At 45.3% G+C, this 26,510-nt stretch overlaps 1 protein-coding gene across 5 annotated transcripts in view; it reads left to right on the top strand.

Annotated features, from left to right (window-relative positions):
- LOC310749107 (multidrug resistance-associated protein 1-like) overlaps nt 1-26,510 on the top strand; it is an 82,759-nt gene that overhangs the window by 8,993 nt on the left and 47,256 nt on the right. For all 5 annotated transcript variants that reach the window (XM_083585568.1, XM_083585567.1, XM_083585566.1 and 2 more), the window contains exons 2-8: nt 13,238-13,414; nt 14,208-14,333; nt 15,432-15,569; nt 16,807-16,932; nt 22,781-22,842; nt 24,110-24,241; nt 25,557-25,784. In XM_083585568.1, coding sequence (XP_083441694.1) covers nt 13,238-13,414; nt 14,208-14,333; nt 15,432-15,569; nt 16,807-16,932; nt 22,781-22,842; nt 24,110-24,241; nt 25,557-25,784 — 989 coding nt within the window. The remainder of the gene's footprint in view (nt 1-13,237; nt 13,415-14,207; nt 14,334-15,431; nt 15,570-16,806; nt 16,933-22,780; nt 22,843-24,109; nt 24,242-25,556; nt 25,785-26,510) is intronic.

Raw genomic sequence — 26,510 nt, 5'->3', positions numbered from 1 at the left:
TTCTCTGTAGGAATGGAGCTGTGTGGCTGATTGTAACAGCCTGAGTTTCCAGTGCAAACGGATAATTCACCTAAACAGGCTCAATTGAAACAAATTTGAGTTGCAAAAAACTCAAGCCTCTTAGTGCTCTTCCCTTCCTACCAGATTATCTCCCCACATATCATGGGTTGCCATCACAGTTTTGGAAATTATAGCTGAACTGCAGGGATTGGGAATAGGGCCAATGGTTAAATCAATAAACACCTCTTCTTTAATAATACTGAAAGTTAATATGCATATGGGGATATGTGCCAGGCATGTAGGATTATTATAAGTTATGCAAGTATGTTGGAGGCTGAACAGTAGTTATGACTGCGATTTATTTCTGGCGAGAAAGATGATTAATTGGAGCGAATGTGCCATTTCTCTAGAACAGGACAGTCCAACTTTTCATACCAAATGGGCCACAAGAGTTATTCAACACAGAACTCTCGGGCCACACGCTTAATTTAATTTCCCCATCGTAAATTAAAAGGGTTTGCAATATATTTAATATACACAATATATTTAAATATATGATTTTTAAAAAATATTAAACAGAATTAATACACAAACAGATGGTAAGGGGAGAGAGACGTTATGCTGGCCACATAGCTGGGATAGCTCAGTTTATTAGAGCGTGGTGCTGATAACACTGGGGTTGCAGGTTCGATCCCCGAATGGGACAGCTACATATTCCTGCATTGCATGGGGTTGGACTAGATGCTCCTCAGGGTCCCTTCCAGTTCTACAATTCTGTGATTCAGGCAATGCCTTGCCCCACCCTCTAGCCCTAGGAGCCTGGAGAAGGGAACTGCTGCTGCAGGCATTAGGTATATATGTTGCTGATTTTTTGAAGAACTGAACAGTGAGTCATCAGGATGGGGAACATGCTTGTATGAATTCAACAGTGCTTAGTTAACTTTTGGTTGCTGTTTGTTAAAGCTTTTAATGCTGCTTTATAGATTATGAATGCTGTGAATCCTATAATATGACTTTTATTGTAATTTTTTATTGTAATTATGCCAATCAGCTTTTTTTCGAGCTGTTTTGTAAATAGTGTCTTATAGATTGTAATCGTTTTACTGGTGATTTCTTAATGATTCTATATGGTTTATGTTGTATTTGTGATGTTATATTAGGTTATCGTTTATTGTTTGTAAGCCAGTTTGTGGTTCACGTGAATGAAAAGTGACATGGAAATAAAATCAATCAATCAATCAATCAATGACGCACACACACAAAATATAATTTTAAGGCTTTAAGATGTTTTCCCTTGGATGTTGCCAAGGGCTGCCCAAACAGGCCTTGTGGGCTGGACCACCCATCTCTAGAGCTTTTGCTTTTGTTGAAACTGCCAAATTCCTGGAGAAAACATTTAACGGATCGGCTCCTATGTGTCTCTGCTAGAGAATATTTTTATTCCTCAAGGATACCCTCTTCGCTTCTCCCTGGTATTGTTAGTTATATTTATGCTGCCCTTCCTTCGAGGAGCTCATGGGGATGCATAAGAAAACTCCTCTACATTTTTTCTTATTTGTACCCTGCTCAGGTAGGACTAAGAGCCAAGAGATTGGTCCCAGGTCACCTGGTGTGTTTCATGGCTGAGTGGAGATTTGAACCGGGTTCTCCCTGGTGGTTCTCTTAATACCCTAACCACTACCCCTTCTCTGGTAAGCCTTGCAAGCTTCAGTAGTTGAGCAGGTTTCTCATATAGGCAGAGAGCCATGGTTGCATTTGAACCTCCTTTTCCTCAAAGTGTGAGCACGAGGCACATATTGCTTGTGAGGCATCTGATCGGCCACTTTAGGACTGGGATGTAGGCCTTGGTTCAACCCAGAACAGCTCTTTTTGTGGATTGGTTTGTTGTTGTTTAGTCATTTAGTCGTGTCCGACTCTTCGTGACCCCATGGACCAGAGCACACCAGGCACTCCCGCAGTTTGGTCAAACTCACTCATGCTGGTAGCTTCGAAAACACTGTCCAGCCATCTCGTTCTCTGTCGTCCCCTTCTCCTTGTGCCCTCCATCTTTCTCAACATCAGGGTCTTTTCCAGGGAGTCTTCTCTTCTCATGAAGTGGCCAAAGTATTGGAGCCTCAGCTTCAGGATCTGTCCTTCCAGTAAGCACTCAGGGCTGATTCCCTTAAGAATGGAGAGGTTTGATCTTCTTGCAGTCCATGGGACTCTCAACAGTCTCCTCCAGCACCATAATTCAAAAGCATCAATTCTCCGGTGATCAGCCTTCTTTATGGTCCAGCTCTCACTTCCATACATCACTACGGGGAAAACCATGGCTTTAACTATACGGACCTTTGTTGGCAAGGTGATGTCTCTGCTTTTTTGTGGATTTAGCACCCTCTTTACAACCTGTGCCGCCATTCTCCTGCATTTTACCTTATATTCAGATAAGGTGCTGAACTTTTGTGTGCTTTTCTCCCTCCGCCTCACAAGGAGAGATCGGAAGCTTTTGCTTCCATTTTCAGTAAGCAGCAGTTTAGTGTTTTGTCTGAACCCTAAACTGTGGTTAATCTTAACTATGGTTTGTTGTTAGCTAGTTTCAGTCAAGCATACTAAAGAATTGCCACATTTGTCTGGGTTTGGATACAGTGGTAAACTTCAGTTAATTTAAAGATAGAAGCGAGTTTTTTCCCTGTTCTTCCCATGACTCCTTCTTCCATGCAGCAACAGACTTTCTACCCAACTCATCTTTTTGTTTGTTTCCATGGCTTAGTGCTTTTTTCTGCAGATATTCATGACTCATGATTATGATGAATGCTGTGCAAGGAGAACTGAAGTTTGGAAATGATACTGCACAGTACTTAAAAAATACTATTTTTTACTGTCACATAAAAATGCTTGGGCGAACTCTGTTTAGGACAACGCTGTTCTGCTTTTTGAAGTCATGCAGGAAACGTCTCTTCCTGCCACGAGAAACTGCGCATAGCAAAATTCTACCTTTTGCACCGCTGTTGGAAGGAAAACATGGCCCTCCTGCCTTGCTTGACATCCCTGAAAAGAGACCGCTGTTTAAAGGGCTGCAGTTTGTTCTAGTAACCCGCTGAAATAGAATGGGAAAGAAAATCTGTTTACTCTGCATTTGTGTGACCCACGCTGGAGCAATCTGTTTGAGGACTGCCGCTTCTCTTTGGGCTTTAAATGCTGAGAGGGTCCCTTCGCTGCCCGCTGGTGGGCCCTGTAGCCTTCTGACTCTGGTTAATCAATAGCACCGCTGTCAAAGCTGATCTGGACATTTCTCGTGTGTTTTTGGACAGCTGATCTGGTGCTCTCCCCGTGAATGCCGTTTGCAGGAGGGGAAACGAGAGGGGTGGAGAAAAAGGCATTGTTTGAAAAGGCCAGTGTTTTAAATATGTGGCACTACACACAGTAGTGTGGCGTGGGGGACACACGGGGTTAAACCACTGAGCCTAGGGCTTGCCGATCAGAAGATCGGCAGTTCGAATCCCTGCGATGGGGTGAGCTCCCGTTGCTCGGTCCCTGCTCCTGCCAACCTAGCAGTTTGAAAGCACGTCAAAGTGCAAGTAGATAAATAGGTACAGCTCCGGTGGAAAGGTAAACGGCGTTTCTGTGCGCTGCTCTGGTTCGCCAGAAGCGGCTTAGTCATGCTGGCCACATGACCCGGAAGCTGCACGCTGGCTCCCTTGGCCAGTAAAGCGAGATGAGCACCGCAACCCCAGAGTTGTCCACGACTGGACCTAATGGTCAGGGGTCCCTTTACCTTTACATGCAGTAGAGGCAACTCTGCTGTAAGTTACATTTGAGGCAAGCTTATTGTCCACATTCTCCTTGCAACTTACAGTTTTTGTTTTGTGCCCCCCCCCCACATTCCTTTCATACACCCAGTAAATCTTGCCCTTAAAACAAGCTGTTGTTTCATCAGTTGCTTGGCTTTTACAACTAGCTCACTCTTGGGTTCACAACTCCAGTACACCATGACCCTTTCTCTAGGTATTTCCCATTTTTCCTTTCCCAAGAGGTGCCATAAATCAGGACACTTTGTGGAATTTCCATTCTGCTCAGAAGAGAGGAACTGTGCTCACTTAATGAACGGTTTTCTACTTACCTGTACAGCCAATGTGTCAGTATCTTTATTACTGACACATCCATAGATTTCCTCTGAATCTTGTGCCTGTTGGTTTTTATTTTAGTGCCGGTATTATTTCCGCCTGTGGAACTCAGTGCAGAATTTACAAGGGGCTCCAAGGGGTCTGTTGAGATACTGAGCCAATCTCAGTTGCTTAGCTTCAGCGTAGTGGCTGGATCATGTGCCTTCAGACTGTTTTTCACAATTTCTTTTACTTGTTTTCTCCAGGAAGCGAATTCCCTTGTCCTTCTGAATTGGGCAGGCTGATTTCAAATCTATTTTATAATGTAACTGCAGGGCTTAATGATGCACGATGCGGATAACAGTGTGATTGCTCTTATTCTGAGATAAGTGAGTTGCTCTGTTAATATGTCCTAATAACCTTGCAGAAACAGATCTGGCCGGATCAGATCAGATAATAATGTTTGCCTACGTAGTTGATGGTTGCTGCAAAGTACATACATGCAGGCTTTCTGATAGTGACTTTTCTGTGTCCAGTGTCTGATGTGCAAAAAAATGTAGCTTACTAATTCAGGTTATATTTGTCTTCAAAGGATTAAAATTCTAGAAATACCTGTTGCAGTCTCCATTGGTGCACAGTAATATTAATTGGCTGTTAAGTGTTTTGAACTCGGAACAGGCTGCTTTGCTTTGTCCTCCTTTTTTGGCTTGGAGTTTTCACCCGACATTGCTTATCTTTTTGAGCCTCTTTGTAGCAACTTGCTTGCTCTTTTCTATTTCCTTTAGTTAAAACTGCAGATTGCCAGGATCTTTCAATTTGGTGCTAGGAACACAGCAAATTTCTGAGTGCAGTTAAATTGTAGTAAAAGCAAAAAAGCAGTGGCAAAGGTTGTTTCGAGGTGCTGTTTGAGGTAAAATGCATGCAGCAGATGTTCCTTGATTTGCAGAGATAGATTTTCCAGGCATTTTCTTCACAGGAGATCTGGTTGACTTGCCGGTGGCTGTAATTACCTGCAGGATTTTTTCAGGGAGGGGGCAGCAGTGTTTGCCATAGGGATGGCACACCCTGCCATGAAGTAGCAGCATATTGCAGTAATTTCATTTTCGATGCATTGCATCTCGTTGCACAGTTAAGTCATAGAAAATACCTGTGGAAGAAGTTGGTGGGGAGGTGTGTATGGTTTTCTCAAGGTGGTCAAATTTTTTTGGATGTGCCCTCAGATGACCTTTAAGATGACTCTGTTCAGCTGAGGATTCTTCCTTGGGGAACCTTTCCACAAGTCACCCACCTGTTACTTGTTGCTTCTGCTCCCCCCAAATATAACGGGGGTCAGAAGGGACCTGCTTTAAGAGCCGGTGTTTGTTTCGCTCCCGGGATCCATCCCAGGTTGTGGTATTTTAATAGTTCACAACGTCAGAGGTGGAGAGAAATATACCAGGCTCATCCCACTTGAATAATCTGCTTTGTATGCCAAATAAAAACATTAGTGCCTAGCAAAGCACCGGCACCAGCTAATTAAGGCCACGCTTGCACAAGCAGCAGATAAGGTGGCAAGTCTGTTTCTGGGCAGTTATCGCTTCAGGCTGCAAGTGGGAGTTTGTGTGGCTGGATGTTTCCCTGCGAAGAAAATTCCCTTTATGTAGATAATCAGCTTGTTGAGAAAGCTAGTCTAGAACTGTCCTCTCCATGATAATCTTATTTTCTCTCTCTGGGATTTTTCTTTCTTCTTTTTAAATATATATATATATATATATATATATATATATATATATATATCCCTTCCGCTCAGATTTTGGATGAAGGAACATTGTTGTGTGATTTCCCCTGCCATGAACCTCAGTCTGAAGCAGCAGAGCAGAGAAATGAGCTTCCCAGGTTGACAAGCTCCATGTGCCCCTCACTTCCCGCTAGATCTGCCTTTCTCAATCTTGGGTCCCCAGATTTTTTTGGCCTACAACTCCCATCATCCCTGACCACTGGTCCTGTGAGCTAGGGATCATGGGAGTTGTAGGCCCGAAACATCTGGGGACCCAAGGTTGAGAACCACTGCGCTAGATCATGTGCAGAAACTACCTTCTTGACCGTTGGTCTTGTCTGCTCAATCCACTGGAGCCTGTCTTTGCACGCAGGGGAATTCCCTAACTCACTGAGGGTTTGGGACCCCTCCCCTGGTTTAGCCGGCCAGTCACAGCCATTTCCCAGAACGTGGCTGCTGTTACCTGCTGACAGCTTCTAGGAGCCACAGGTGAGAGCCGAGTGCAGGGTGGGGACAAAAAGATGGACAGACTACTCCAGAAGGAGCACAACATGTTCCCCCCCACCAACAGAGGTACTACCCCTCCCCTAACACCCCATACACAAAATGTTCATGGACTGCGGCTCTAGTCTGCTCCAACTCTCATCAACCCAGCCAACATGGCCAGTAGTCATGGACCAGGGGTAGCCAATGTGCTCTCTAGATGTTGCTGAACTTCAGCTCCCATCAGCCCCAGCCAGCTTAGCCAATGGCCAGTGATTATGGGAGCTGCGGTCCAGCAACACCTTGTACTAGCCCTTGAAAGCTTCTGCCATAATGAGTCTGTTGCAACCAGACTGCTGCTGTTTTTGGGTGCCTTTCCAAGGGATGAAGAAACAGGTGTTGACCCTAAGCTCATCCTTTAAATGTGGTGTGAGTTACCGGATTATTGCGGGATTGACGGTGCGTGCAACTGCCCTGAAAGGCTGAAGCACTGATAATGCCAGCGGAAGTGGTGCAAAAGCTTCAGTATCTCTGGAGGGGACAGGAAAAGGCAGGAAGGGCACCTGCCTCGTCTTCGTTACGTTAACTTTTAAAGTAAGATCTGGTGTGGGGGGGGGCTGTATGTGCATCCTTTTGCACGCTCAATAAGCTTCCCAGATTGAAAAGGCAGGTGCTCAAACGTCAGGCATAGGCTGGGGTTGAAAGATGCCTTGCTATATTCAGCCCCTGGGAAGGTTATGTGAAGCTTTACTCGGCGCCGGGTTCACCCAGGGTCACCCACCACTAAAAAAATGTGAGCTGTCATGCCTTCACCCCTCCTCTACTTTCCAGAGGCTCCTCTTAACATCTGCAGAGCTGTCAACAAAGGAGTGCAGATTCAGGTCATGCAAAAACGGCTTCCCGTCTCTTATCTTTCCGTTGCCCCATTGTGCAAATATAGTCCCTTGCGTTTGTCCTGCATTTTCCTTCTTTTAGCTCTGAGCATTCCTGTCTTTAAAAATCTTCCCCCGCTTCCTCATTTAACAAAGTCTTTGGTTTCCCCCTCCCCTTTTATATAATTGCTGCAATCACGTAAGCTGGGGCGTGCTTATTCTGTGAGAAGGGAGCTCACATTCTGGGCTTAATCTCCCCGTGGATGAATTCTAAGCAGGTTGCTGGGTGACAGGGTGGGGTATAAACTTATTATTTTTAATGGCTTGTATCCTATCTTAGTCCTACTCAGTGGACCCGATGAACATGGCTAACTTAGATCTGTTGACTTCAGTGAATCTGAGTTGAACTTGGCTGGATAAACTTGTTTTATTCTCTACTTGATCTCTGGAGTTTGTGTTCAGACCAGGATTTCCTTTTCCCAACAGGGCAAGGGGCGGGGAGCTTGATGGCAAGAGGGTGAAATTGGTACACAACAGAACCAACTGTCTCAAAGCTAAGTGTTGATATGCTCTGTAACGTAAGCTGTGTGTTGCATCACAAATCCTGCAAGGAATGCTGTAGGCGTGGGATAGCAATGGCCAAGAAGCCTTCGCTGCAAAAGACATGCGGCTAAGGGAGTGAAATTCTATACACGCTTTTAAGTCCTGTTGAACACGATGGGATTTATTTCAGTGTATGCGTTCTTGGGATCAGGCTGGAAGGCTTGTGAGTGCAGCACCCACCATGGAGTGCAGACTTAACAAAAGCCGCAAGGTACTTTGTACTCCTCGTCCGATGACTGAACTACAACTCTCCACTTAAACCAAAAGCAAAGCTGTCACCCAAAACCTGTGTGTTTGTATAGAGATTATGAAAGATACCAGGCTGTATGAGTCTCTGAAAAGGTGGAGATATCAGCCCTGATTTCTGAGAAGAATAAACTCTGTCCTCATTGCAGAGAGGTGATCCTTAAATGCCTTTTGCTAGATGTGCTACGAAACTATGAAATTGTTTTAGAGTTGTTGTGTGTGTTTTGTAACGGTGCTGAAATAGCACACTGTTATTTTGCGTCATTTATATACTCTTCTCCTCAGGTTCCCCAAGAATTTGGAATTTCTAAACAGAGAACAGGAGAATGGGGGAGCTAGGTGGGCTGAAGTGATGGGAACTTGCAGAATATGTGCCTCTTCACCCAGGCTTTTCAGGGTGGCTGATTTTGTTTTGACCACCTGGAATTGATGAATTGCCACAACCTGTGCTGTCCTTTGGCCTGTTTTTAACTTTTCAGACATTGTTTTCTTTGTGTTCAACCCTGGGATTGCACGATAAAAAAAATCAAATAGATATGGACAGCCATGAGTAAAGGACAAGGAGTTGCACCGGGCACTGAATCCCTTGCCTTGTGCCAGTACATCTCAGTCCCCATCTTTGGGCACGAAATTCCATGCATGGGACGGGACAGGAGACCATTCTACACTGCAGACGCAGACATCGTGTCCAGAACCCTTGTCTTTTTTCATTTGGGAAGGTTTCGTGTACCTTCTTTACCCTGGCTTATAGAAGCCTCGGAAGGTGTCTCCATGAAAAACAAGAGTGTGTGTCGTGAACTGCCCTTTGATCTTCGGATGAAGGGTGGTGTACAAATTTAATAAATAAATGAATAAATCTCTGTTGAATTTTGATCCAACTTCCCATTTCCTTTGGAAGGTACTTTCTCTATTCTCACCGTCCCTCCTTCAGTTACGGTTGGCTTGCTGCTCAATTGGGTGGGAGCTTTTTAATCTTTTGTTTTTTTCCATTAAAATAGCTTTCCCTTTGCCCACGCTCTGCTCATAATTTAAAATAGCCAGCAAATCTCTCTCACAGGGTTTTGGAGGGTCTACCGGGAGAGCTAAGCTAATCTCGTTAGGGCATTTCTGGCATTGCTGTGAAGTAATCGGATGCTGTGTCATGACAAGCGCCAAAAACTCAGTGGGTGCGATCTGGAAGGCGCTTTATTTGCTGGGTGTCCTCCCCTCGCTGAAATCAGGCTGGTGCTGTGAAATTCCTTGTAGCCTCTTGCAATGCTGGAAGGACCTACAGCATAGAATTTGATAGGCTTCATAGAGAGCAGAGCTGCTTACAGGTGAAATCTTGCAGGGTAGGAACCAATTGTATTATTACAGGATTGCTGAACTGAGTTGGCTGGAATCTTGATAATATCCGTTACTGCCAATTTGATTAGCACTCTGGCGCGGTTCTGGGTGTGCTTTTGAAGACGCCAGTGTACGTTTGAAGATTGGACGCGGGTGGCGCTGTGGTCTAACCCACAGAGCCTCTTGGGCTTGCCGATCAGAAGGTTGGTGGTTTGAATCGCCGTGGTGGGGTGAGCTCCCTTTCCTCTGTCCCAGCTCCTGCCAACCTAGCAGTTCGAAAGCCACTGCAAGTAGATGAATAGGTACCGCTGTGGTGGGAAGGTAAACGGCGTTTTCGTGTGCTCTGGCTTCTGTCACGGTGTCCCGTTGCGCCAGAAGCGGTTTAGTCATTCTGGCCACATGACCCAGAAAGCTGTCTGTGGACAAACGCCAGCTCCCTCAGTGTGAAAGCGAGATGAGCGCCACAACCCCATATTCACCTTTGACTAGACTTAGCCGTCCAGGGGTCCTTTACCTTTTTTTTTACCTTTTACTTTTGAAGATACAGGTTGGTTTTCCCCATGGAATGCACAAACACCAACACCACCCTTCCCCAACTTGGTGACCTCAGGATGTGTTGAGATTACAATTCCCTGCAACCCTGACCATTTATTGGCTAGGGAAAATGGGTGTTGGGCCCAAACATCTGAAGGGAACAGGTTAGGGAAAGCTGGTCTAAGCTTTGGCATCCAGGTACACACATCCATAAGAACATAGTAAGTGTCTGCTGAATCAGGCCAATGGCCCATCTGTTCCCACATCTGGGTAGTCATCGTGGCTACACAGATGCTTATGGACCTCCTGTGGTTTCCAGCAAGGGGTATTCAGAAGTATATTGTTTCCAGCTTTGGGGGCAGAGCATCTCCATCATAGCTCCTCCTCATGTTTGTCCAGTGCTCTTTTAAAGTCATCCAAATTGGGGGCCATCACTGCCCCCTGCTTGTGAGAGCTCTATAGTTTATGCACTGCCTAAAGAAGTATTTTATCCGTCTCAAAACACCCAGCGTTCAGCTTCATTGCATGTCCACGAGTTCTAGCGCTATGAGAGAGGAGGAGGGAAACTTCCTTTCTGTCTGCTACTGTTCTATGCCACATACAATTTAATCCACCTCTATTGCATCTCCTCTCATTCACATCTGCAACCATTCCTCGTAGGGGAGCCGCTCCATCCCCTTGATCACTTTGGTTGCCCTTCTCCGAACCTTTCCCAACTCTTTAAAATATCTCTTTTGAGGCGAGGCAACCCGGGAAATGGTGTGAATTGCCATTTGCCCGAGTGGCTGCAATAAGTCAGAATCGCTCTGTAGATTACCTAGTAGGAAAGCTTTGCAAAACTCGGTGTTTCGGTTTTTTTCTTTTTTGGAGAACGGCTGTAGATCAACAACAGAGCACCTGCTTTGTATGCAGAACGACACAGGTTTGTTTCCTGGCAACCCAATGTAGGGCTGGGAGAGATTGCTGCCTGAAACCCTGGTGAGATGCTGCCAGTCAGTGTTGACTGTACTGAGCTAGATGGGCCTTTAAGCCCACTTGTGTTGATGATTGTTGTTGCTGTTTTTAAGCGACAAAATAACTCACTTTATGAGTGGAGCAGTGAACTTTTAGGTCAGTGTTTGGAGACTTGACTTGCACATGACCGGAGGAGCATAATGTTTCTGAGTTGGCATGAACCAGACAGACAGGAAAACCACCAAGCAAATGGCTTGGCACAACAATACAGCAGGTGACCCTGTTGCACCCAGTTTGTCTGGCCTCAGGCTAATGAGACAGAGGAACAGGAAGCGAGCAGAGGACGCTCCCTTAAAAGTTTTCTTGCCCAAAGACTGTGTCTGGTCTCAGTAACTTGCCTTGATGCTCCTTGCCTGTTACGCCAGAAACACGAGAGTTAAAAAGTGGCTTTCAGAAACGGAAAACAAATCTCGCTTCCAAATTCTTCCTCTGTTTCCCCGAGCAGCAGTGATAGCATCAGTCCTGAGTAAAGTTGCAGCATCTCAGTAAAATCTCATCTCTAGATTATCCCTTGTTATTTGTTGACAAGAGTATTGCAGGCAATACAAAGCATCAAACAGCGTAAATAGATAAGCATTGGTACAGCCGTATCAGTATAGAGTAATCAATATAAATTTGTCAATCGATAGAAGCAAAAGCCGGAGCAATGTGTGACAGTAACAGTGAAGGTATAAGCAGCACATGAAATGCAGATATAGTTTCAAGTATAAATAGAGCCAGAGCAAGCTTAAATAGAACAACAGAAGAGCAGTAGACACCTCCCCAGAAACACACAGCCACCCACTTGCAAGGAAATGTAGTCCCATGTCTCCTGCAAAGGCCCAGGCAAGGAAGTAAGAACCCCCTCCAATTGAAATAGAAAGACGATTGAAAAGAAACGTAGGAAGCTGGCTTGTAAGAGCTCATTGGTGCATTTAATTTCTCTCTACACTGACAGGTACAGTGGTGCCTCGCAAGACGAAATTAATTTGTTCCGCAAGTTTTTTCTTCTTGCGAGTTTTTCGTCTTGCGAAGCACGGTTTCCCATAGGAATGCATTGAAAATCAATTAATGCGTTCCTATGGAGACCGCTTGCCAGGCTGGCGGTGCGGAGAAGGGCTTTTCTCCCCACCGCAAGCCTTCAGGACAGGTACGGGAACAGAGGGGAAGGCGCGCAGCGCTTCTCCTCTGTTCCCGGGGCTTGCGGTGGGAGGAGGGTTTTTCCTCCCCACCGCCAACATTCAGAACAGCATTCTGAATGTTGGCGGTGGGAAGGAAAACCCTCCTCCCACCGCAAGTCTTCAGGACAGCCATCCGAAGGCTGGCGGTGGGGCGGAGAGACCTCCTCCCGCTGCCAGCCTTCGGAGGAGGTCCGAGGGCAGTGGGGAAGACGCGCTGCGCTTCCCCGCTGTCCTGGAGATTTCCCTATGGGCTTTCGTCTTGCGAAGGAAGCCCATAGGGAAATTCGTTTTGCGAAGCGCCTCCAAAACGGAAAAACCCTTTCGTCTGGCGGGTTTTTCGTCTTGCGAGGCGTTCGTCTTGCGGGGCACCACTTTAGTGGCTCTCTGAAACAGGGAGGAAGCATGCCAGTGCTAACTTAATTACATAAGTATCTCTGCTAACAAGGAGATTCACCTTCTCCTCACAGCATCTTTTTTTACCTTTATCACCTACAAGGAAGGTATTCAGTGGGCGCAGCTCTCTCACTTCCTTGCATTTCCATGCTGGAAAGAAAATCTTCACTGCTTTTTGGGCTTCCTCTTTGCCCTTCAGCCGTTAAAGGCATACGTACCCCACCAAGTAGCATCGCCTATCAGCAGGACCCAATCCTCAATGTATTTACTTTCATTGACCTTTCAGCGTCACCACAAGAGAATAATGCTACTGATTTGTATCACTGTTGTTGTTCATTTGGCGGCGATTGATCGATCGATTCGTAAAACTTTTGTCCAAATGGCATTCCTGAGATAGCTCAGTCGGTAGAGCATGAGACTCTTAATCTCATGGTTGTGAGTTCAAATCCCACACTGGGCAAAAGATTCCTGCATTGAAGGGGGTTGGACCAGATGACCGTCACGCTCCCTTCCAGGTCTATGATTCTGTCCTGCCTTTTGATTTGAAGGCCCTCCAGGTGGCCTGCAAGAAGCGGGAACAGAGGAAACTGTCTTATGCAGAGGCAAACCACAGGCCCATGGAGCTTAGTATTGTCTGCACCGACTGGCAGCAGCTCTCCAGGGTTTCAGGCGGGGAACATTCACAGCCCCACCTGGAGATGCTGAGGATTAAACCCAGGGCCTCCTGCAAACTCTACAGCGTGCTAACCCGTTCCCTTCTTTTCTCAGGACTGGAATTTAACATGGTACACCGAGAACCCAGACTTCACCAAGTGCTTTCAGAAAACCGTCCTCACCTGGATCCCGTGCATTTACCTCTGGGCTTGCTTCCCAATCTACTTTGTGTACCTCCAGCGCCATGACAGGGGATACATCCAAATGTCGCATCTCAACAAAGCCAAAACAGTAAGTGGCGCATGCATGCTCCGATGAAAATAGGGACGTCCCATTCCATAATGATAATTTTGCTATTTATACCCCACACATCTTACTGGGTTGCCCCAGCCACTCTGGGCAGCTTCCAACATATATAAAAACATAATAAAACATTAAACATTTTAAAAATTTAATGCTGTATTGTTTTAACACTCGATTGGAAGGCGCCCAGAGTGGCTGGGGAAACTCAGCCAGATGGGCGAGGTATTAATAATAAATTATTATTATTATTATTATTATTATTATTATTATTATTATTATTATTATTACTTCCCTATACAGGAATGCTTTCAGACGGCTTGGGGGGGCAGGTGTTGGATAACTTCATACCCTCCAACATCTCTCCAATGAAAATAGGGACATCCTAAGGAAAAGCAGGACATTCCAGGATCTAATAATAATAATAATAATAATAATAATAATAATAATAATTTATTTATACCCCGCCCATCTGGCTGAGTTTCCCCAGCCACTCTGGGCGGCTCCTAATCAAGTATTAAAAACAATACAGCGTTAAATATTAAAATCAGAAACTGGGATGGCTTCTCTTAAGCCCCTGGAAAATAGGGACACTTGGAGGGTCTGCATGATATATATGAAAGCTAAAGTCTTCAGAATCAATTGTTCCACCAGCCCAGTCCATTCGTGCGCATGCACAAAGTAGCTCCATACAAAATGCTGCTAAGAGACCCTCTCCTCCTAATTCTATGTTTCATGAGAACTATTTATCTGAAAACGATCTTTTTCCCCCTTCCTGTTTCAGGCCTTGGGCCTCTTATTGTGGATAGTCTGCTGGGCAGACCTTTTCTACTCTTTCTGGGAAAGAAGTCACAACATTTTCCGAGCTCCTGTTTTTTTAGTCAGCCCTACGATTTTGGGCATAACAATGGTGAGTGAAAATGATGTTTTATTCTTCTGCAGCTTCATTTTAGCAGCAGAACTTGTTCTGTTTGTAACCAAGGACAATGGGGACAGCTAAAACGAGCCGTTTCCACCTATAGGAAACCTCGTTATGCTTGTGTCCTGATTGTAAATCCCGGCAGTAGCTTGTTGCTGCCTTGGTGCAGCCTCACCAGATCGGATTCCTGCACAACGCCTGATCAGAGAACCAAGGAGGAATGGCTTCAAAATTAATGGACTATGCGGAAATGGCGAAATCTAATGGACTACAGTGGAAATGGCGAAATCTACAGTGATAAAAGTGACCAACTATTTATGGAAGTGTGGAGACCCTTTTCGGACTCTTTGAAATACTGTTATAGTCAAATGAAAACACCGGCAGGGTTCGAATCGCATGCGCAGAATGAAAACAATGATAAGTGAAATAGAGGATAATTGTATTAGATTAAAGTTTGTCATATAAAGCAGTAGGTATAAGGTGGAAATAAGAACATCACGGAAGTAAGAGCAGGAAGTCAAAGTTTTAAGAAAAACATATGTTGAAATATAAGTAAATTTTTAAAACCTGTGAAAATCAATAAAAACTATGTCTAAAAAAAAATACAGTCGTACCTTGGAAGTCAAACGGAATCTGTTCCGGAAGTCCATTTGACTTCCAAAACATTCGGAAACCAAAGCGGGCTTCTGGTTGGCTGCAGGAAGCTCCTGTAGCCAATCGGAAGACGTGGAAGCCACGTCGGACATTCGGCTTCCAAAAACAGTTTGCAAACCAGAACAGTCACTTCCAGGTTTGCAGCATTCGAGAGCCGAAACATTCAGGAACTAAGCTGTTTGAAAACCAAGGTACAACTGTGGATCAATAAATATAAAGTTGGAAGGTACCCTGAGAATCATCTAGTCCAATCCCTTGCAATGCAAGAATATATGACTGTCCCATATGGGGATCGAACCTGCAACCTTGACATTATCAGCCCCATGCTCTAACCAACTGAGCTGTGTCCAAGGGGAGGATTTGTGGCCTTGTTGTTTTGCTTTGCCATCATCGTAATCATCAACAGTAATCTCCTGCTCTTTGATATCTCCACAGCTGCTTGCCACATTTTTGATACAGTACGAGAGGATGAAAGGAGCCCAGTCTTCAGGAGTCATGTTGCTCTTCTGGCTTATTGCGCTCCTGTGCGCCACCGTAACTTTTAGATCCAAAATTATGCACGCCTTGAGTACGGTAAGCAGCCTCCGCTAAGCACAGATGACTCTTTGGAATCGTGAAGGGAATCAGTTGCTTGTTTAATGATTTAACTCGGGATTCTTGGCAATCTCTGTGCAGCCACACAAGTGAGTTAATGACCCATTAAACCTCATTCCGAAGCGTTAAAGGCCACTAAAGTGTGCTCGCTTTCCTTTTTCCCTGTTTGTTTGAAATTCCAATCAAAGCCTGGAAGAGCTTGTCAAGGGACTATCAAAACGGCCCTGCAGCCTCCTTGGAAGTGCAGTTTAGAGATACCCCCCAGAACAAAGCTGTGGACGGCGGCTGTTGAAAGAGCTGGGGAAATGTTTTGTTCTTTCTCCTGATCATTATGCAGATAATTTTCTGCGTTTTTATTTTTTAAAGATGTGTTAACTAGTGCGTGCATGCGCATTCTAGCATGCTGTAAAACGCAAACCCTTCCATTTGCTACAGCTTTTTTACATTATTATTATTATTATTATTATTATTATTATTAATATGATTATTATTATGATTTCTATACCACCTCTCATCATAAGCTCTCAGGGTGGTTCACAGAATAAAGCGCAGGATAAAAACAAGTAAATAATGAAAAACAAAACAACCCTTGAGGAAATGGTTCGTTCTCAGGTGTGTGCAGAGCTGCCTCCGAACATGGCGAGTCTATAGATCAGGGGTCAGCAAACTTTTTCAGCAGGGGGCCGGTCCACTGTCCCTCAGGCCTTGTTGGGGGCCGGACTATATTTTGTGGGGGGAAGAATGAATTCTTGTGTCCCACAAATAACCCAGAGATGCATTTTAAATAAAAGGACACATTCTACTCATGTCAAAACACGCTGATTCCCAGACCGTCCGCGGGCCGGATTTAGAAGGCAATTGGTCCAGATCCGGCCCCTGGGCCTCAGTTTGCCTACCCATGCTATAGATTGTCATGGAATAATAGCCATTGGAATCCCCTTCTCTTCCTCCTCATTGGACTTCTCTAACCCCCTTCAAAACCTTCTAAAACTGTGGCAGTCAGCACGTTTTACGGCGTACCATATTCCATAAATTAGTTACACCCTGTGTGGAGACGCCCTTCTTTATCTCTGCCCTGAATCTCCTGCTGATCAATTTTGTCTGATGCGCCCAAGTATTGATGAGAGAGTTTTCTCCATCTCCTTTCTCTACGACGCACGTTATTTTGCTGGTTTCTGTCAGTCCACTAACCACAGCATTCAATGTCTTCTTCTAGGGTTCTGAAGTCGATGTTTTTCGTTATATTACATTCTACATCTATTTCACTTTGGTGCTAATCCAGCTGATATTATCCTGTTTTCCTGAGAGGCCGCCTTTGTTTTCGGAAACAGTTCATGACCCTGTAAGTAATTTGCCTTGGGAGGTGCCTCTCTGAGGGATGCCTGGGAATTTGCTTAAGTAGGTTGCTTCTAATAATTTTGTGATTGATTGATTTTCAGTTTTATACATTTCAGTAATTTTATACTCATTTTAACATTTGAAAACTTGTCTTCCTTCCCCTTTTTTCTGCGGTTCCTTAAATGTATTTTTTAATACATTCTGCATATCCAAATTAACTTAATTTGCTCATTTATTCATCCACTTTAAATATATACTCCTCTAAAACTGCAGGTTATTACAGTAACCCTGCCAATGTTCTTACCAGCTTTCTTCTAATAATTTTGTTTGACCATGTTATATGCAAACAAATTCTTAAAATAAGAATTCTGGAACTCTCTTCTTAGAGTTTCCAGAAAGAAGCAAGTTTATTGGCCGAATTGTTGGTGGTGGTTTTGTTTCTTAAAGGTCATTTTCTTCCTATTTTTCTGGTCCTATAAATACTGCAGTGTGGAAACTTGTGTGTCTGTGTATCCTAAGCTGTTGTTCAAAAATCTCTGCAAAGAGGCTCACGAACCAGGAAGCGGTCATTTCTGCTATCTCGTTTGTGCACAGGCCTTCTCTCTGTTTTGTGGGATTAGCACCATTTCCCCGGCTTGACGGTTGTGATTTAGCTCTTAATTAGGTCCATAGTTGCAAGTTCTTATTTTTAGACGGTGATGTACCTTGTGGACTTAAATGGCCTCTGGTGGTTTATGTATTTGCTCAGCCAGACCATGATACTGATTTTAGTGAACAGGTGAGCTGGTTTGGGAGTTTGAGCTGGGACCGAGCGGCGGGATAAAACTGGAAAAAGAGGAGCAGTCAGAGCTATTCAGCTTACTTTTCCCAATAGTAGACTAGCTGAAATATCTACTAACTTAATCACAATCATTAATTTCAGCAGGTATACAGTCGTACCTTGGTTTTTGAACAGCTTAGTTCCCAAACGTATTGGCTCCTGAACGCCACAAACCTGGAAGTGACTGTTGCAGTTTGCAAACTATTTTTGGAAGCCAAACGTCCGACGGGGCTTCCACTGCTTCTGATTGGCTGCAGGAGCTTCCTGCAGCCTATCAGAAGCTGCGCTTTGGTTTGCGGACATTTTGGAAGTTGAACGGACTTCCGGAACGGATCCTGTTTGACTTCCAAGGTACGACTGTACTTTGAATAAAAGTTAATTGCAGACCACCCATAAGAATCAAATTTATACCAAGTCAGGCCCATTGGTCCATCTAGCTCAGAATTCTGTACACTGACTGGCAGCAGCAGCCGCAGCTCTACAGGATTTCAGGAAGGAATTATTTACCAGCCCAACAGGAGATGCCATTGAGGGTTGAAGCTGGCACTTTCAGCATGCAAAACAGATGCTCTGAGCTGCAGCCAGCAGGGGCATTCAGACACACACGAAAACAAACCTTTGGCTTGCATACACTCCTCCTTCCTTGCACACAGTGGCTCACTTCAGATGATGATTCTCCTTCCCGCTGCATGCTGGTTTCAGCACACTGTCACTGGGTAGCTCAGTTGGTTAGAGCGTGGTGCTCATAACGTCAAGGTTGGAGGTTCAATCTCCATACGGGACAGCTGCATATTCCTTCATTGTAGGGGGTTGGACTAGACGCAGTGGTTCTCAACCTGTGGGTCCCCAGATGTTGTTGGACTACAACTCCCATCATCCCTCAGCTCTGGCCTTGCTAGCTACGGGTGATGGGAGTTGTAGTTCAACAACATCTGGGGACCCACAGGTTGAGAAAGGCTGGATTAGAGGATCTTTGAGATCCCTTCCAACTCTACAATTCTATGGTTCTATGATCCTGGCTTTTATTAAGCCAGAGATCCCTGTTATATTTGCAAAAGGGGAACTGTGGATTAATGTCAGCAGGTTAACGAATTAGGAGAAATAAGCCAGGATACCCTGGAATGATTGCCCAACCCAGCCATTGATCGATGACTTCCTGGTTCGGTAGCAATTTATACTTTCCCAGTTCTTTCAATTAGTAAACTATGAAACCAGGTTTGAGAAGTTGCTAATCTCGGGGTGCCAAGGAAGAACAGAATATGTGAGCCCAAGATTCCTTTGGTCTTGTTTTTGTTACGCCCAACCACCACTTGATGTAGTAGTGCTTGAAGAATCCCTGTAATGGGTGCAAATTCTTACGGTAGTCTTGTCCCTGTAGCGCTGCTGGCTGATTGCACACTGCGGTAGAACACACTTCCTAAATGGAAACTATGGCAAACGATACTCTTAACAGGTAAACAGAACAAGTTAGCAGTTATTCCGGTTAAAAACTGGATATCACTTCTAAGTTAGAAATGTTCTCCAGAAGGAGAGGCCTGTATTCAAATCTTACCCACTCTAGGGACTTGCTTTCAGTTCCCTGTTTGTGAGTAGAGAGTTACCTCACCCGAGTGGTTGCAAACCTGAAGAGATTATGGTACCTGCTGCTGCTGCCCATATAGAGTTATATTGTTTGAGTAATATATCTTAATGAAGACTCTAATGAATGGTAACATAATCCAAAGGCAGAATTTGCTTGGAACCTGAACTCGGGTCTTTTTGGTTACAGAGACTGTTTTGCCGTGAATTGATTCATTTCAAAGGGGGTGCATTTCTTCCTAACAGGAATGCAATCAGTCAGAAAGAGCAGCCAAAGCCCTTCATCGTGTTTGACCTGTTGCCACTGACTTCTGCCAACATAAATATTTGTCTTCAGCCTATTCTCTGCCTCTTTTGATCTCTGGGGCAGATAAAATCTTGCTCTCTGGCTCTTGCAAGTAGCTTAGTTTTGATAGATAGCAAAATGCCGGTGGGGCTGGCGAGCAGGCAGCCCAGGCTCCCCTTCCGTTGTGCCTGTTCATCCTTTCCCCAGATCCAGAACTGAGAATCTCACTGCCTTTAAGCAATATTCATCAATGGCCACTGGCTGTTCTGGTAGTTCAGAAGGGTTTCCACGCAGATCTGCTTTCTATTATCTTTGGGAGTTGTCCGTATGGTGTGCTTCCATGGAAAACTTGAGCACACGAAGGAATGCGATAATGCGGGAAGTGCTTGGCTTCTATACTTCACAACAAGGCTCTCGGTAACCAAGAGGTGGTTGTGCCGGCTGTGCCAAAGTTAGGAGAGGAATCGGGGAGATCCTTACGCCGCCCCCTTGGCATTCCTTTGGAAATAATAATCATGGTTGGGTGGGTGGTAGCGGCTGCTGTTTCCCTTTGCTTTTAAATCAAAGCATAACTTGTGCCTGGTTTCATCCGTCTGAGATGATACGTAAGAGAATATTGGCTTTTGTTTTTTTAGCTGCTGCTTTCCGCCTTCACCAGAGGGTGCGGACCACCATGCCGCAATGTGTTGTTTTTGACCTCGCAAGCCCTGCCATATGTAAACAGGCTTCCAGACGCAGATGATTAATAGGGCAGTTGGGGCTCCAGCGGCTGTTTGATAAGTTAGGGACACTCTGGACTGTTCAGCGGAAAGCAAGGACAGAGGGTGCCTTGTCTCTGGCCCGGAGAAATAACTTTATAATGTGTTGTGTCGCTGGGCCAGGAGCAGCGAGTTCTCGCTCGGCTTGGCTCTGTGTGGCCAAAGCAGCCCTCTTCCCTTTCCCGGACCCAGCCGAATTCCTGCAGGTGGTGATAAGAACAGGCCAAGAGAGGTAGTCGTGAAGCCAAGACGCCAAGACAGGTTCATGGCTGCTGGGATTGGGGTGTTGGTGGAAGCTGCCTGGCAGCAAAAGCCAGCCAGGGCTAGAGAGCAGCACGTTGGCAAAAGCTGGCTTATAAGTACAGCGGTACCTCGGGATGCGAATGGGATCTGTTCCGGAGCCCCGTTCGCATCCAGAAGCAAACGTAGCTAGCGACGGCACGTCTGTGCGCACGCGCACCGCTTCTCGCCGCTTCTGCGCATGCGCCTGATGTCATTTTGAGCTTCTGTGCATGCGTGAGAGGCAAAACCCGAAAGTAACGCGCTCCGTTACTTCCGGGTTGCCGCGGAGCGCAACTCGAACGTGCTCAACATGAAGCATATTCAACCCGAGGTATGACTGTAGACAGCAGTAGAAAAAAGACAGCCACGGAGCCGAGAAATTGCACAAAAGAAATGAAATACTGTGAAAATCCCTGAAACAAGAAGTAATCGATTAGAAATATTATTTTATGGAAATGGGCTAAATAATAAAAATCAAAAAGTTTAAGGGAAAAAATGAGAAAAACCTAAAATTGAACAAAGCCTTAACGGGATGCCGGCTGCAAACCTCGTTTCACTGAATTATTCAGTTTCCTCAGAAGGAAATAGAAAAATCATAAACCTTAAATGACCTTTGCTTCACCTAGGTCGAGCTAGGATTATAGTACTTCAGAATTTTGGGGAATTCTACCCCCTTTCTTTGAATTTTGGTCATTTAAGGTTTATGATTTTTCTATTTCCTTCTGAGGAAACTGAATAGTTCAGTGAAACGAGGTTTGTAGCCGGCATCCCATAAAGGCTTTGTTCAATTTTAGGTTTTTCTAATTTTTTCCTTAAACTTTTTGATTTTTATTATTTAGTCCATTTCCGTAAGATGATATTTCTAGTCGATTACTTCTCGTTTCAGGAATATTCATGGTGTTTCATTTGTTTGGGGCATATAAATAGACAGCTTTTGCAGAACAGAAAGTATAAGCTTTCTCATTCCCAGGGAAAGGAACTTGAGCAGTGCCACCGTGGGCTTTTGTGCTCCCCACTCCAGGAAGGGAGCGCCAGCCAGGGTTGGTGCAAGGGGCTCTCCTACTTGGCAATGTGCTCTTTGTTGAAGTTGGCGGCTGCTTTTCAGCTCTGCGGTTGGGCGTTGAGCTAGACTGGAAGTGAGGGACTGAGCGATGTCTCACCACCAGGGAGACTGCCCTTTTTGTAACCCTGACTTAATGTTGTATAATTGGCTGGGCCTTTAATCTGTTGGGAGGGACTGAGACGCCGAATATTTTCTAGTTTGGCTGCGGGTTTGGCTGGGGAAGGGAAAGTTTTTCCTGATAGCTCTAATAAAACCGCTGACGTCCTTGCCATATGTGTGCTTAGGTGCTTTCGGAGCCAAGCAGCACTGATTCCAATTGACCAGAATATTTTTCGGTTTGTGGCAGGAGGATTTGAGTGAAGGGCAGTATAGCTCAGAGACAGAGCCAGCTGCATTGCATGCAGAAGATCTCAAGTTCGGCCTCTGGCCTCTCCAGCTAAAGGCCCCTGCCTGAAATCCTGCAGGAGTCTTACCTGTCGGCATAAATAATACTAGCATCATCCAGGATTTCGATTGGGGGCCTTTAGCTGGAGATGCCAGGGTCAGCCTTGGGACATGGTACAGGCAAAGGAGGTGCTCTGAGGTAGCTTTCTGTGTTCTCGAACATGTTGTTTAAAACTAGAGTCTAATTGCAGAGGCAGGGAGTGGGGCCTTGCAGCTGAGAATTAGCTAGTGGCTCCAATTTGGGGTTTCAGCATGATAAAACCTCCCCTCCCCCTCCCAAATCTGGTACTTCTCCCTATCGCTGTTAGAGAGCTCCATTTGAAAATGTTTCTCATGTGTTATATACATACACACGCTGGGGTTTTGTGAGACGTGCCATCTACGTGCTTGGTTTTAATTTGGCACGCATTATTGAACTGAATTCATAATGTTAAATGGGAACCCTTAGTGTTTGTGTGCAAGTTAGCATGTATAATACGACTAAAATTCGGGATGGAAATGAGAAACTAGGTGTGGCAAGCTTTGTTGGGATTTTAAAAAAGCACTTGGATGTTACATTCTGCAGAAAAGCAGAAATATTAAATCAGATTTGTAACAGGTTGAATATTTTTCACTCCTTAGAATCCCTGCCCGGAATCCAGCGCTTCTTTTCTGTCCAGGATCACATTCTGGTGGATCACTGGGTAAGAGGACAAATGGTTCACATTTGAGCTCCATCAACCTACTTTCCCTATGCCTGTTTAAGGTTTGCTCGAGGCTCTGTTATCCTTGGCAGTTTGACATATAAGTCATATTGGGTGCTGGCTCCTCCTTAGAAAGAAGTGAGAAACAAAAACGGTTGTGTATCAAGAATTCCAAGTGAAATAAACCAATGACCATATGAATAACAGCATATTTGAGGGGTGAAGCATTGAAATTCTCAAACACAGTGGGCTGGCTGTTTTCTTTCTCTCTTTCTATTTCATTCTCTCTCTGTTTTCCTTCCTTCCTTCCTCTTTTCTTATCTAAGGCAGGGATGGGGATGTCCTTGACCACTCCCATCAGCTTCAGCCACGAGGGCCAATGATCTGGGGTGATGGGAATTGTAGTCCAGCACCCATCTACTGGTGGTCTAAGGCGTTCACCTATGTTTGCATTTCATATGAGCTGCGCTTGTGCACCTTGTGGCTTATTAGTCCCATGTTTCTGCTACAGAAATACTGATTATATATACTTGCAGTTCTCTGTAAGTGGTTTTGCCACTGGACGTTGCCCAAAGCAATATGCAATATATTATTATTAAAAAGCAGCATTAAAACAAATACAGGGTAACTCTAGTTGCGTTCACCTCCGGTTACGTATTCTTCAGGATACGTATGTGGCAAACCCGGAAGTATTTTTACGAGTTTCGTTGCGCGCGCATGCACAGAGGTGCTGAACAGCGCCATGTGCAGAAGCGGCACCTCCGGTTGCGAATTCCTCAGGATCCGACCAGACCTCTGGAACGGATCACGCGCGCAACCGGAAGTACCACTGTACTTAAAAAACAGCAGCAGCAGCATAAATAGAATAGAATTTGATATAAATACGGTTGTGTAAAACAGCAGTAACCAGGTAAAAAGAATTCAACTGAATACATCAAAGAAAGCTTATTTTTATTTTTGTAAAATAGACGCAAGCAGCAAAAAAGTTCCACTCTAAGGCCAAGCTGATCTAGTTTCAAGGATAGAAGGGACCCTGAGCCACAAGCTACCCATGACTGGAGAAGAATGGAGAGCTTTTGAGGGAGGCCATATTGTTCTAGGGAGAGGGATTATATCACACTATAAAACCATGATGCCAATTGGTGTGCTATTCAGTAGAGGAGAAATTGCAGCTGTTTCTATAACTTTTGGCTTGCAGGGGGGAAGGCCTCGGTTTTCTGATTTTCTATGCACTCTTTGACTAACTGCTGCACATTTTCTAACGTAGGTTGATGATTCAAGGATATCGGCAGCCGTTGGAAGCGAAAGACCTGTGGTCGTTAAACAAGGAGGATACATCTGAAGAAGTGGTGCCTGGCATGGTTCAGAACTGGGCGAAGGAGTATGCGAAGGCAAAAACGTAAGTGTTTTAAGTTTACCGTCAGTGTTAAACTACTAAGAATCCGAACGGGAGCCTGTGGCTGCCAGATGTTGCTGGACTATCCTTCCTTGTGCTGGCTAGGGCTTGTAGGGGGTAATGCAGATCATTCTCGGTATAACTCCACTGAGGTTTCACCTTTCATTTTCTCTGTAAACTTCCTTTCTAAAACAAAGTCTGTAAAACAGAAAGAATGAAGTGGGGGGGGCGGGGAGCTCCTCAACCGTTTCTGTCCTGGCTCTGCAAAAGGCGAGAAACGCTTGGTGAGTCCAGGAGAGGGGAGAAGGCAAAAAAGTCAATGAGTAGCTGAATTGCAAGCCCTGCCTTGCAGCTATTCAGAGCCTCAGACTCCAAAACACGCAGGCAGTTCCAAAATTAACGGATGATTTACAGAAGGGGTCGGAAGAGTTTTCGTGGCTTGGGCTGGTTCACGGTCCTGCAGACGCCGCGGTGGGCCGGAGCTTCCTGCAGCCAATGGGAAGCCGGCCAGCGTCGTGGAAGGCGGTCCCTGCTCTGCCCCGTGCCGGTTTAGTGCGGCGTATGGGAGCCGACTGAGTGGCCAGAGGGGGTCCCTGAGCGGGTGGTGGGGGTCCATGGGCCGGTTAAACGACCCCCATGGGCCTTAGGTTGCCGATCCCTGATTTACAGCATATTTGCAAGGAACGCAGGCCTGCTTCTCTGCCAAGGCATTTTCCGCCTCTTCTTTGACCTCCTTGCAGATGCAAGACTTTGCATAACTTCGAAACCCATTTGCCTCTCATTTAAAGCAGCCTGATGCAAAAGAAGCCATTGTGTGTGGACCTTTAACAGATTATTATAATTATTTATTGAATTTATATACCGCCCTATACCTGGGGGGTCTCAGAGAGTATTTCTGCAAGCCTAGCCTGTCACGCAAGGTAAAGCTGCTGCAATTCTCTCTTCTATACGGCTACTAAACATGCAGGCAACTTGACTCCTTTTGCATGTGGCCACCGCCCTCATCTCTCCCTCTGCCCCTCACAAAAAGCAGCAGCTAATGGCCAGGTGGAGAACTGTGTCTGACCTGCCACCTGCACCTGGGGTTAGAAACTTGCTCACCAGGTGATGTTGGCTTGGCAATTCCTGGCCAGCGTTCAAGGGATGTTAGGAGCTGTAGTCCAGCAATATCTGCAGTGGGCGGTGGCAGCAATGAGTTCTACACTATTTCCCCCCCCACAGTTGTAATAAAGAAATATGAAAATACCATAAGTACACGTTGTGTGCAAATGAAGTATGCCAGTGAATACAGAATCTCTGGACGCTTCTGTTTCGATAGGCTCTCGACGCCAATGCTGTACTCGCCCAAGAAACCTACAAAATCCAGTGGCTCGAACGGGGATGTGACGGAAGAAGCTGAAGCTCTGATCATTAAACCTTCTCAAAGGGACAAGGAGCCGTCTCTTGCTAAGGTGTTATACAAGTCGTTTGGGCCATACTTCCTCATGAGCTTCCTCTTCAAGGCCTTCCATGACCTTATGATGTTTACAGGGCCTGAACTCTTAAGGTAAGCAGAGCGCTGTCTTGCTCCCATCACTGTAGAGTGCATGGATAGTCGCTGCTGGTATCAAACTTTTCCATGGGTGGTTGCTGATTGCTTTTGATACTCCTCTTTCCTTTATAAAGCAGAGAGTTGGTTTACTTGGGTCTCCCAGCCCAGGCACCTCCAAACTCGGCCCTCCAGATGTTTTGGGACTACAACTCCCATCATCCCTAGCTAACAGGACCAGTGGTCAGGGATGATGGGAATTGTAGTCCCGAAACATCTGGAGAGCCGAGTTTGGGGATGCCTGAGCTAGCCATTTCCCACTTTCACACTCATCAGAACCAGAAATAGATGTCCCCAGATTTCATACAGTCTGGCACGCTTAGGAAAACTGCTGTCTAGGAGTTTACATGATGTTTCTGTTCCTCCACTTACGACAGCGGTTTTCACAGCATTTGGAGGCACTCTTAGCAATCCCCTTGGAAGATTTTCAAACATTCCTTGGTGAGAAGGTACAGAGCATCTTCCCTGAAGATGGCATGCTAACCATCTCCTGACCTTCCCCTTCACTGCAGGGCAATGTGGCTGTGTTTGAGCAGGAACACTTTGTTCACATAAAACGGCGATTGAACTCTAGTAAGTTTGCTCAGCGATCCATGTAAACGGGCTGTGCCTCATATGAAAGTCAAGCGATTTGTTCATCTCGTTCAAAATGAACTTCTCTGGTGTATAATATCACTCCAGGAT

Source organism: Podarcis filfolensis (assembly GCF_964270895.1).
Source record: "Podarcis filfolensis genome assembly, chromosome: 14".
Taxonomy (NCBI): domain Eukaryota; kingdom Metazoa; phylum Chordata; class Lepidosauria; order Squamata; family Lacertidae; genus Podarcis; species Podarcis filfolensis.
This window is presented reverse-complemented; position numbering and strand designations above follow the sequence as displayed.